A 13630-nucleotide genomic window follows, 5' to 3' on the forward strand; every position below is an offset into this window, starting at 1 on the left:
TATCCACACCAATAATAACTTCTCAACATCTTCGAGTACTGGTGATCTCATTTTTGTCAGCATATTTACCCCCTTTGCAACAATAGCATCCTTGATTTCCTTTTTCTTGGCTATGATGGAAGATATGGTTGTACGGGATTTGTTATACATCCTGGCCAGTTCACCCACACATACGCCACTATCATATTGTTCAATGATGTTTTTCTTAAATTCAATCGTATTTCTCACCTTCTTTACCAAAGGCTTGGCACCAGGAGCTTTCTTTGGAGCCATGGTAGCTTATTTAGCACTTGCAACACTAAAATGAATGGAATATTATGAAATATTTCGTATGAACATGTGAGGGGACCATCGCTCACTGGTAAACAATGGCACACTGGCTGGAAAGGGAGGCGTAGGCGGCTCAGAGCCATGAGTACGCGTCCAGGACGAAAGACGATTAGCGAGTTAACGGACCATTTGCGAGCCAATATTTTGACGAAAAAACAGGACTATTTCCAAAATGGACGACTTTCAGGCCAGACGATTATTGAGGGACCACTGTACTATAAAACCACATATTTTGGGGTTTGAGTTACAAAAGTTTTGAGGTACAATACGTCTTCTGAAGTTGATTAATATCTTGTGTCGAAGGATTACCTTAATATGAAATTCTGTTCTGCAATACATGAGTTCAGGCCTCTATCCAGACAGAGATGGAGGAGTGTTGTGCTGAGAATCATTTTTTTATAACTGTAGAATATTTTGCACAAGTATGATAAACATTTTTATCTGTGGGTTGCTAGGGTACAAAACTGTGGGAGACAATATAAGGAATTAAGACTATGATTTTGTCAATTTACTTTTTTCTCTATCCAAATATTACTCTCTATAACTCACCACAGTTCTTTTCATCTTCTCCAGAATGACAGTCTGGTTTGCCATCACAAGTCCTGGCCAGGGGAATGCACCAACCCTCAGGACATCTGAAAGCATCACCTGGGCAGGAGTCACTGCAGTTAACCTCATCAGAGTGGTCACTGCAGTCAGGCTGACCATCACATTGCAAGGAGATGGGAATGCAAGGGGATGGGGCTAAGCCCCCACATCTAAATTCATCTGAACGGCACTGCCAAGAATCTATAAGAGGATGAAGGACACAATGTGAAAATAATTTTCAATAATACAGTACAGTACACAATAAATAGTACATGAAAATAATGCAAATTAAAATATTTCATATTTCAGGCTAAATGAGTAAAACAAAAGAATCAACAGGTTTTACTCACCGCAGTTCAGCTCATCATCACCATCACGACAGTTGGTGACACCATCACACACATACTGGCGCTCAATGCATTCACCATCCAGACACTAAATAAACCAACAAATAATCTAAAGTCAGATTTTATTTCCAAAATTACAGGAAGCTGATTCAATTCTGGGATAACACATTTCTGTACCTTTAAAGGAAAGCAACTTCTTTTTATATAGGTTAATTTTTTTTATTGTCTTGAATGTAGCTTAGACTTCAAAATAGAGTGTATATACACAGCTGTATCAGTCACCCTTGGTATATACACAGCTGTATCAGTCACACCTGGTATACACATAAATGTGTATACCAGGTGTGACTGATACACACAGTTGCACTAGACATACACACAGCTGAGTGGGTCAGTCACATTAGGTATACACAGCTGTGTAGGTCAGTCACCCTAGGTATACAAACAGCTACAAAAGTCAGTCACACTAAGTATACACACTGCTGTGTGAGTCAGTCACACTAGGCACTGCATGTGCACATTTATAGACTCTTGACACAGTAAACAGACTCAATGATTTCTTCTCCACTATAGGACAAAACCTTGCCAATAAAATCCCAAGCTCAGATACCCCACCAAATGACTACCTCACTGGCAACTACCCGAACACACTGTTCCTAGCTCTGACTAACCCATACGAAGTCTCCCTTATTATCAACGCACTAAAAAACAAGGCAGGAGATTTAAATACCTTACCACCCTTTATATACAAAAAAGTGTCACAAGTGCTATCACCAATCATTGCAACACTCTTTAACAAATCCATTGAATCCTCCACCTTCCCTACAGTTCTCAAAATAGCAAGGGTCACCCCGATCCATAAAGGAGGAGACCAAACAGAGTTGAATAACTATAGGCCAATATCCAACTTACACCCTCTCTCAAAAATCTTTGAAAAATTAATTCATAAATGAATCTACTCCTACCTCATCTCCCAAAACATACTCAACCCCTGCCAATTTAGATTCAGGCCTAATAAAAATACTAATGATGCTATTATACACATGCTAGAACATATATACACTGCAATAGAGAAAAAAGAAGAATTCCCACTGGGGATCTTCATTGACTTGCGTAAAGCTTTTGATACAGTTGACCATGACTTGCTCCACATAAAATTGTCACACTATGGTATAAGAGGGCACTCCCTCAACTACCTCAAGTCATACCTCAGTAACAGAAGCCAATATGTGTACGCAAATGGGGCAAACTCTTCCGCACAACCAATTACAGTTGGTGTCCCACAGGGAAGTGTCCTTGGCCCTCTTCTCTTTCTCCTATACATAAATGACCTACCAAATGCTTCGCAATTACTCAAACCCACACTATTTGCAGATGACACTACATACGTCCTCTCTCACCCGAGCCCAGTCACGCTAGCCAATACTGTAAATACCGAATTACAGAAAATATCTACCTGGATGAGGACTAACTAACTTACACTAAACATTGACAAAACCTACTTCATTCAGTTTGGTAACAGAGCTACAGATGTCCCTCTTAACATAATGATAAACAGATCACCTATCACAAAGCTAACAGAGGGAAAATTCTTAGGAATCCACCTTGATAATAGACTCAAATTTCATAAACATATACAACAAATTTCTAAGAAAATTTCCAAGACCATAGGTATACTATCGAAGATATGGTACTATGTTCCACAGTCAGCCCTCCTGGCCCTATATCACTCTCTTATTTACCCCTATCTCACCTATGGAATTTGTGCATGGGGCTCAACAATAATTAACCATCTCAGACCACTAATTACCCAACAAAAGGCTGCAGTCAGAATGATAACAAATTCCCACTACAGGCAGCACACTCCACCAATATTCAAAACACTAAACCTACTCACCATACAAAACATCCATACTTATTACTGCACCTATTACATACATAGAACACTTAACTCTGATATTAACCCTCCCCTCAAACATCTTGCCAACCTCAACAGAACACATGACCATAACACAAGGCACAGATTACTCTTTGATGTTCCTCATGTCCATCTCACGCTATGCAAAAACTCAATGCACATAAAAGGCCCTAAAATCTGGAATTCTACCTGTAAATATAAAAGAAACACTACCTGTTTATAAATTCAAGTCTCTTCTCAAAGATCACTTACTCACTCAAAACCAAATAAATACTGAATAACTGAACCTTATAAATTGTATATCTTAAATGTTTCTCACAATTATATCACATAAATGTTAAACCAAAGACCCAATCTAACTTTGTTATTTTTTAAATACACTACCTAACAGAATACTCCATTCGACTGAATGTACAGCAGTGCATGCAACCATATGACCTGTCTGTGTCATACTCATTTGTGCTTTATTGTTATCTGTTTACAATAATGTTTTATCACTGATTACATCATTGCTTAGTTAATCTTAAGTTAATTTTAAGCCAGCCCGTAATGCTATGCATACAGGTGGCTTTGGCATGCTGCTCTTACCTGTATTTTTTTGTACCTCTGTATGTATGCTCATATTACTAAATAAATAAATAAATAAATAAATAAAGTAGTTGTTCTTGATACACAAATAACCCGTACATAGAAGAGAGGAGCTTACGACGACGTTTCGGTCCGACTTGGACCATATAAAATCAAAGTCAGTGTGACTTTGTATATGGTCCAAGTCGGACCGAAACGTCGTCGTAAGCTCCTCTCTTCTATGTGCGGGTTATCTGTGTATTGTTCCAGTCACGGTATTGTGCTTTTTTTGTTATTAGTTGTTCTTGAGGTTGCACAGGTTGTAATGCTGTATGTGTAGGTTCTTACAGTTTTAGTTTTCAACAGATACTAGAGTCTGATTATAGGAATGACTTAGGCCTTCCTAAAAGCAGCAACAAACTAAAATTGGCTACTGTACATTACAGGTCTCTTCATGGCAATAACAGAAATTTCTGTTAGCTATGACAATCCATCATCAAAACACTAATTTAATTTCCTGGATAATTTCTTTCTTCATCATTGTTTGATCTCTTGATCTAATTAGATGTAAATTTACATCAAGGAGCCTGGTAACACTCAAAATATATTTTCTTTGTTTTATATTCAATCTTTGTACTTAGCACTAGACAACAGAGATGCCTTGAAAAATTAAAATACAGTCCCATAAATAGTAAGTTATTATCCCTTAAAGAAATCAATCAATGAAGTTCACTGCTGTTGCCTCTCTTAAATGCAACAGACAATTACACTACATTTGTTTCTCTCTGCTTACATTCAAAATTCAGGTCTGGAAACCTCAAGTTCTGAATTTGAATCTTGCAAGTACACTTAAATTTAAATTCTAAATGAGAAAGTTACATTCACAGTAAAATTTACAAAATAAATTACAGTGGGCTATCAAATTCCTACACTAACAACAAATTTCAAGTGACATATTGCATTAACTTCAGAGACTATTGGTACATACCTGGAAATTACCAAAACAGTTGTTTTCTCTACAATCATGTTCATCTGAGAGGTCAGAGCAGTCAGGCACAGAGTTGCAGTGGGCACTACGTGGGATGCAACGTCCCAGCGAGCTAGTGCCATTAACGCACCCCAACTGGTCTGTACCACCATGAAAATTTAATTAACAATCTGATATATTAATCTCACTAGATGACATAATGCTTGCACTAGAACCTTAGAGAAAAATTAAAAATAAAAATTTAAATGTAACATACACCTGAGGAAATTTTAAGTACAGCCTCTCCTCACTTAGCGACATACTCGTTGACCGATGACTTGGACATATGACAGGCTCTCTGACCAGTATGCATATTTAAATAATGTAAATTAAAGCTGACTTCCTCTACTCTGTTTATTACAATATACAGTGTACAGTACATTACTGTATAAACATTTAGGAATGAAACTCCTTTGTTAAGTGAGGACAGGCTGTATAGTATAGTTTTGCCCAGTATGCTTTTAGTTCATTGTATGTCCAGTGCAGTAATACTGAATTTAAGATTAGTATTTGACCATCATTTGAAATAACTGTTTCAAACATTATAGAAAATTGTTTTAATGAAACTTCCAACAAATTATTTTTGCAAAAAAATCCCAGTAATGCTCTGCATAAGCAGGGCTTTCTATAAACTATGGCAATAATATCACCTATTACTTCCAACTGTAAATTATACCTTGTGGAAATAAAGTTTATCATTATCATTTATTGGATGCTGTACTAAATTTTCAACAGCATGATACAATGTTTGTACAGAGGTGAATGACATTTAGGTGTACATTCAGATTAATATGCCTCCATAAATACAAGATAGTCTGGTGGCAGAAGGTACAGTGCAGGTACCGTAATTGCAAATTTGTTCTTCAGATATAGTGGGGTCCATCTGAACAACTACTCAAAATACACTGCCCTGATTGAACCCTGTCCTCTATCCCAGAATATGTAAATCAACAGAACTCAGATACCCTGAAACTGCACTTACCTTCATTACACAGCAGCTTCGCTGGTGGAACTGATGATACTGTTGTGGTTAGAAGATCTTTATTGAATTTTTGGATGTGAGTCTGGTTTGAGGGTGTACCACTGTCAGTATCATTGACTGGGATCAACCCTGCATCCTCAGATTTTCCTTCAGTTAACTCACCACTATATGACAACACGCCAGATAAGGTAGAAGTTGTAATAGTCGAGCCTAATAAGGGTGTTGTAGTGGTTGTTGACAATGATGCTGCAGATGAATCTCCTGAAACACTGGTGGTATTGCCTAACATGGAGCCAAGGTCAGAACTGGCATTGAAAATAATACCAAAATCAATACCTAAGAGTGACGGATCAGGCTCAGCAACTTTGCTTTCTTCACCCGAAATATTCACCACAGAATTTATTATGACAGTTTGTGAAGTGCGGTTAACACTCACTTTTGGAGGCCTGTCAGTAACCTTTGGGTATTCTGTGAAGATGGGTGGGACGGGTGTGGTGGTAGATGTAGTTGTTGTCCGTACAGGAGGTGGTGTCTTGTTGGCAACAACTGGATTACCATCAAATATTATCGCATCCACTGTTACCACTTCTTTATGAAGGTTATCTTGCACCTCTCTAGGAGTAACATTTTCAATCTCATCAGAATTATTAGCTGTTACTATAACTAATTTTTTCACAGATGTTTCTATGGTACTGTTCTTTGTTTCATTATTGAATAAAATAGCAGTGTTTATTGGATCTACACTTGAATTTTCATTATGACTACTGCCATCAGAAGTTGTTGCAGTGCTTGTGGTGCTGTGAGTATCTGTTGTTCCATTATGGACTGGGGACCCTGTGCTTACTTCAGTTGTACTCATGATTGTATTCTGTGAAGTATTCAGTGTAATATTTGCTTCTGAAGACTGGTTAAAGAGTTCTTCAGACATGGCTATGTCCTGGAGACGCACATCCCCAGGGGAGTCTCCTGGCATGAGTGCCGAGAGATCCTGTACAATGAATGTTTTGTTAGAACGAGCATATTTAAAAGCAGCAATGTCTTCCAGGCGTGTTCCAGGAGATACATATATATCTGGAGATACATCACTCTTATTGGCGTCATGTTTTTCAGGGCTCTGTGTAACTTCCAGATCACTTGTAAGTGTTCCATTTTCTATTCTAGTAACATTGGTGGGGCCCTCAACTATCGGAGGCTGAACAAAGACCTCTTGACTAGTTTCTGCTTCACTTGCAGTGCTAGCATTGGTGTGACCCTCAGTAGAAGTTTCCAAGGTGGATGCATTTGTAGTCACTTCAGTAGTAGTTGTTTGTGTAATACTGACAGTGGCAGGTTCCCCACTCTCAGTTCTGTCTTCATATTTAGGTGAAGACAAGTAAACCTCTCCTTCCTCTGCAAAAGTAACATTCTTATCTTTACTTATATCCCCAGTTTGTGTGTGCCCAAACTCACCACCCTGCTGTCCAACATGGACTGTATCATTAACCTGCATTGTCACATTAGTGGAAGCATCCACTCCAACAGATGTTGAAGATTTATTTGTCTCTATACTAACACCTTCTTTCACAGGAGCAATGGTTGTGTCTGTAACATTACTAGCAGCATCAGTAACATTGGTTGCAGCCTTCACTTCTTCAGTTGCAGTAAGGACACCAGTAGCATTTCCAGTATGACTTTCTCCTTCAGTTGTAACATTTGTGAGACTTTCTGTAGACATAGTTCCTTCAGTGGTAGTACTGGTAGAATTAACATCAGCTTTAAAACCTTCCTCAGGTTTAACTTTGGTATCATCTCCTGGCTCTATGGAGGTTGCACTTGTCTCCTTTGCTTCATCATCGGTGAGCTTTGGAGGTTCTTCAACTTCCATTTCTGTAGTCTCTGACTTGATGCTAACAAAGGTAGCATTGCCCACCTGATTGAAGACTTTGTTAAAGACTTCCTTGATGGTGATTTCTGTTGTAGTTGATGTCGATGTTGTTGTGGATTGACCTGCAAGACAAACCGGTGAATTTAGCAGATTATCTTAAGAGATGTCAGTCTTGCTGAGAATGGACAAATTACAACAATATATTATATTCTTTTATATATTATCCATTATCATAATATTTTTTCTTTTTTTCAACAAGTCGGCCATCTCCCACCGAGGCAGGATGACCCAAAAAGAAAGAAAATCCCCAAAAAGAAAATACTTTCATCATCATTCAACACTTTCACCTCACTCACACATAATCACTGTTTTTGCAGAGGTGCCCAGAATACAACAGTTTAGAAGTATATACGTATAAAAATACACAACATATCCCTCCAAACTGTCAATATCTCAAACCCCTCATTTAGAGTGCAGGCATTGTACTTCCCATTTCCAGGACTCAAGTCTGGTTATATAAAATAACCAGTTTCCCTGAATCCCTTCATTAAATATTACTCTGCTCACACTCCAACAGCTCGTCAGGTCCCAAATACCATTTGTCTCCATTCACTCCTATCTAGCACACTCACGCACGCTTGCTGGAAGTCCACACCCCTCATCCACAAAACCTCCTTTACCCCCTCCCTCCAACCTTTTCGAGGACGACCCCTACCCCGCCTACCTTCCCCTACAGATTTATACGCTCTCCATGTCATTCTACTTTGATCCATTTTCTCTAAATGACCAAACCACCTCAACAACCCCTCTTCAGCCCTTTGACTAATACTTTTATTAACTCCACACCTTCTCCTAATTTCCACACTCCGAATTTTCTGCATAATATTTACACCACACATTGCCCTTAGACAGGACATCTCCACTGCCTCCAACCACCTCCTCGCTGCAGCATTTACAACCCAAGCTTCACACTCATATAAGAGCGTTGGTACTACAGTGGACCCCCGCCTTATGATCAGCTCCCAACTCGACCAATTATGTAAGTGTATTTTTGTAAGTGCTTTTGTACATGTATTTTTGGGGGTCTGAAATGGACTAATCTAATTCACAACATTCTTTATGGGAACAAATTCAGTCGGTAACGGCACCCGAACAGACTTCTGGAATGAAATAATATCGTAAGGCGGGGGTCCACTGTACTATACTTTCATACATTCCCTTCTTTGGCTCCATAGATAACATTTTTTGACTCCACATATACCTCAATGCACCACTCACCTTTTTTCTCTCATCAATTCTATGATTAACCTCATCCTTCATAACTCCATCCGCCGACACGTCAACTCCCAAATATCTGAAAACATTCACTTCTTCCATACTCCTCCTCCCCAATTTGATATCCAATTTTTCTTTATCTAAATCATTTGATACTCTCATCACCTTACTCTTTTCTATGTTCACTCTCAACTTTCTACCTTTACACACACTCCCAAATTTGTCCACTAACCTTTGCAATTTTTCTTTAGAATCTCCCATAAGCATAGTATCATCAGCAAAAAGTAACTGTGTCACTTCCCATTTTGTATTTAATTCCCCATAATTTAATCCCACCCCTCTCCCGTACACCCTAGCATTTACTTCTTTTACAACCCCATCTATAAATATATTAAACAACCATGGTGACATTACACATCCCTGTCTAAGACCTACTTTTACCGGGAAATAGTCTCCCTTTCTTCTACACACCCTAACCTGAGCCTCACTATCCTCATAAAAACTCTTTACATCATTTAGTAACTTACCACCTATTCCATATACTTGCAACATCTGCCACATTGCTTCCCTATCCACTCTATCATATGCCTTTTCTAAATCCATAAATGTAATAAAATCTTCCCTACCTTTATCTAAATACTGTTCACATATATGCTTCAATGTAAACACTTGATCTGCACATCCCCTATCCACTCTAAAACCTCCTTGCTCATCTGCAATTCTATATTCTGTCTTACCTCTAATTCTTTCAATAATAACCCTACTGTACACTTTTCCTGGTATACTCAGTAAACTTATTCCTCTATAATTTTTACAATCTCTTTTGTCCCCCTTCCCTTTATATAAAGGGACTATACACACTCTCCGCCAATCCCTAGGTACCTTCCCCTCTTTCATACATTTATTAAACAAAAATACCAACCATTCCAACACTATGTCTCCCCCCTGCTTTTAACATTTCTGTCATGATCCCGTCATAATTATGTTTACAAAATAATAATTAAATTAAATTTTGTGATTATTTCCTTGCTACCAAGACTATTCAGTGCCGATAAGGCAACTATCACAAATGATTACACAGTTGCCTGTATATAATATTCTATCTCAAGACTCGACAATCTGTGAGTGTGTACAGCTACAAAATATTTAGCAAACAGAAGTTATTCGAAGTGGCATCTAATAATATCAAAATCTGAATTATATCTATGAAGCTGCATGTGCTGAAGTCTGTTAGAAAGATTTAGTATCAAAACACATTAGTCTGGTGACAAAATATTTAAATAACTGCCTAGGAAGTGTGAGATTAGTATAGAAATTGTTAAGACATAAATACACCTTACTTCTCTACATGGAGATGCAAAAATATTGTCAAAAATATGTAATGAATAACTTTGTAATTCATTACAGCATAGTACTGTATTACCTTTATTAATATTATTATTATTATGGGTCTGGCACTTAGTTTTGATTGTATTAAGCTTAAACTGATTTTTTTGCTCTTTACTACCTTATGAAACTACAAACTCCAAGGAGCTAAAGGTGTATGCAACTACTGACTGTGTAACAAGTGAGGTGGTTATTGAATGGAAGGAGAAATTCAAAACTCGCATTTTGGATAAAACCTTATGACAATGTTTTGGTCTGTCCTGGACCATTGTCAAGTCACAATGAGGCAAGAAAAATAGAAAAAGACAGAATATACATATGGGAGGGGGCAGGGGAAGAAGGGAGTGGTGGCAGAGACAGTTGTAAAATTAACAGCAGTGATAGTGGTAGTAGTTAAGGTAGTACAAGTGGTTAGTGGTAATAATGAAGTAGTAGTGGTAGAAGTAATAGTATAGAGGGTAATAATGAAAGAATTAGTAGTAATAGTAGCAGAAGCAGTAATACATGAAAGCAAATGAACAGAGCAGTAATGTAGAAGATATACTGCCCACACTGGGCAGGTCTAGTGATAATGTAAAGAGAGAATTTCATTTCAGGGCAGTGGAGATTGAAGAATCTCAGTCACCACTGTTCACAAGAGGGCAGAAAAGAACTGCAGTAGGCCTACTAGCCAAAGACAGCAAGAAAAGGAAGAAAGACAGGAAAGTCAAAAGAAAGAAGTGGTAGTGGTCACAAGTGTTCTGGAGACTAAAGTATTTCATAATGTACTGAGAAAGGCAGGCATCTACAGAAGAAAAGCCAGGACTAAGATTCATGTTAGGAAAGTTGTGCACAAGAGCCGCTTCAACAAGACGGCATGTTTGAAGGCTAAAGAGTAGATAATTTTAGCAGAAGACCAGTTAATAGGATGCCTGTGATCTTTGACATGACAAAAAAAAAAGAAAAAAAAAATTGGTGTCAAGCAAGTGCTGTTAAGCGTCACACTCATAATGGTACTTACATGAGATGGGAGAGAGAATTCTCCGAGAAATATAGTAATGCATCATGGCAGGTGTCATATGCTGGGAATTATGATTTGTATATCATGTTTTACAGTACACACTGGGAAGTATGATTTCTGTGTATCAAGTGTCCAACATGCTGGAAAATGAGGTCTCTGTGTGTGAGATTTTGTATGTATTGGAAAGTATGATTAATGCATGTGTTGAATCTCAGACATGCTGTAAAGTACAATGTGCCAGGTGTTGTGCCATATATAGAGATGTATGAATTGTGCACATGTGTATACCATCTGCTGTACATGCTGGGACTTGTATGTATGAAAATCAGGTATGAGGAATGATTTGTGTCAGGTATTGTACATGCTGGAGAGTAAAATATGTACACAAATAAGCTGCACATAGGAGAGAGAAGCTTACGATGACATTTTGGTCTGACTTGGACCATTTACAAGCCACACAAATATGTAAGTTTTTGTGTCAGGCACTGTAAATGTTGGTATAATTAGAATTCTGTACAAAGTTTCAGGGACAGATAGCCCATGGCTTGTTAAGATGTATAAGGTTATCAAGGTAATGTGCATGATGGGAGTTAAGGTGTGGGTATTAGATGTTACATATACTTAACCAGTACAATAACTGGTGTCACTCTTGCTCAGAACTAAGGGTTTGTCATACATGTGCAGGCTAAGAACTTTATTAGACTTCAAGAATTCATTAGCAACCTGTAAACAGCAAATAAACTGTTATAATGGGATCCTTTTCCTATCTTTTATTCTTAAAATGAATGATGGTGAATGTGATTCCTTCTTTGGGTCACCTCTCCTTAGTGGAAAATGACAGTGCTAAAAATTATTAAAAATCCATTGAATGTAATGAGGCAGTACAGTATATACCTGCTGCTTCAGGAAATTACTTCATACAGCAAAGCGTATGTATATAATCAGAAAATTATTCTGATTATATTATTAATCAGGTCTGCTGTCTTGAGCCATGTAGGAATATAGTACTGTCATTATATTTAGTATTGTCATTATAAGAATCTAGAAAATAAGATACTAAGATTTATTTTAGGCCTGTGAAAATTACATTACATATTTGTTTCTACTTATTATATTTTTCTGCTAATATAAACAGAAAACATTATACATCCTCTATTTTGTTTTCATTTGTATCTCACTTATTCAACAGTAAATTTTCTCATCCTCTGAATAATAAATATACATACAGTAGGGCCCCACTTATATGGCAGGTTAGGTTCCAGGCTACTGCCTTAAAGTGAACGCCATTTTTTCCACTTATAAATGCATATAAATGCCAGACAACAAGTTTACAGTAACTTATATAAAGTTAGCAATAGAACTAGGCATTACAAAAACAATAAAAAAGTAAAATACACATATAGTACACTCATTACTTACCTTAAAATATTTGTAGTCTTAACCCTTTGACTGTTTTGGTCGTATATATACGTCTTACGAGCCAGTGTTTCAGACGTATATATACTCAATAATTCTAGCGGCTTCAAATCAAGCGGAAGAAAGCTGGTAGGCCCACATGTGAGAGAATGGGCCTGTGTGGTCAGTGTGCACCACATAAAAAAAATCCTGCAGCACACAGTGAGTAATGAGAAAAAAAAAACTCTGATCGTTTTTTTGGATTAAAACGCCGACTTTGAGGTGTATTTTCGTATAGTATTTATCAATGTATTTGCATTTTCAAGGTCTTAGGTGATAAAATGGAAAACATATTACAGAAATAGGGATGATTTTCATTACTTTGACGATGAAAACGACCTTGAAACTGAGCTCAAAGTAGCAGAAATGTTCGATTTTTACCAATGTTTAGGAGTAAACAAATCACACCACACGTCCAATACACATCAACTGGGGAGTCTGATATTCTTTCACTAGTGCACTGATATTATTTATACCATTTTTACAATAATGCAGTAGTCTGCATAACAGTAAATTTTGTATTTTTTTGTATGAATAAAAAATCAAAATAGAAAGCAATAATAATATAAGAGGGGCCTAGAGATGTGACTAATGAACAGAGGATATGTTATTTTAGTGCCAAGAATGTCTACCTTGTTTATTCTAGACCCTACTTTGAAATTGGCATCATTTTTAGTTTGCGTGAAACTGGCCAAATTGCCAATTTCTGACCACAATATTGGGTAGTCCAAATTGGTAAATGGGAGGTTTCTTGTACTCAGCTGATAGATAAAATGGAGTTCTAAAGAAATAGCTATGAGTTTGGTCAACTGGAACAACGGAATTGGCTGAAAATAGGGCTCAAAGTCGGCCAAATCGCCGATACGCATATGTTGCCGAGACCGCTAACTT

General features: G+C 37.5%; 1 protein-coding gene and 1 long non-coding RNA gene across 6 annotated transcripts in view; one reads left to right on the forward strand and one right to left on the reverse strand.

Annotated features, from left to right (window-relative positions):
* Window positions 1–1041, forward strand: part of LOC138853560 (uncharacterized) — a 72931-nt gene extending 71890 nt beyond the window's left edge. The window contains exon 3 of the long non-coding RNA XR_011392728.1: window positions 904–1041. This is a non-coding gene — a long non-coding RNA (uncharacterized lncRNA). The remainder of the gene's footprint in view (window positions 1–903) is intronic.
* LOC128693930 (uncharacterized) overlaps window positions 1–13630 on the reverse strand; it is a 383054-nt gene that overhangs the window by 33497 nt on the left and 335927 nt on the right. For all 5 annotated transcript variants that reach the window (XM_070090979.1, XM_070090978.1, XM_070090977.1 and 2 more), the window contains 4 exons: window positions 5760–7745; window positions 4739–4878; window positions 1269–1353; window positions 880–1119 (listed from right to left, as the gene is read on the reverse strand). In XM_070090979.1, the coding sequence (XP_069947080.1) occupies window positions 880–1119; window positions 1269–1353; window positions 4739–4878; window positions 5760–7745 (2451 nt within the window). The remainder of the gene's footprint in view (window positions 1–879; window positions 1120–1268; window positions 1354–4738; window positions 4879–5759; window positions 7746–13630) is intronic.

Source organism: Cherax quadricarinatus, chromosome 33, assembly GCF_038502225.1.
Source record: "Cherax quadricarinatus isolate ZL_2023a chromosome 33, ASM3850222v1, whole genome shotgun sequence".
NCBI lineage: Eukaryota > Metazoa > Arthropoda > Malacostraca > Decapoda > Parastacidae > Cherax > Cherax quadricarinatus.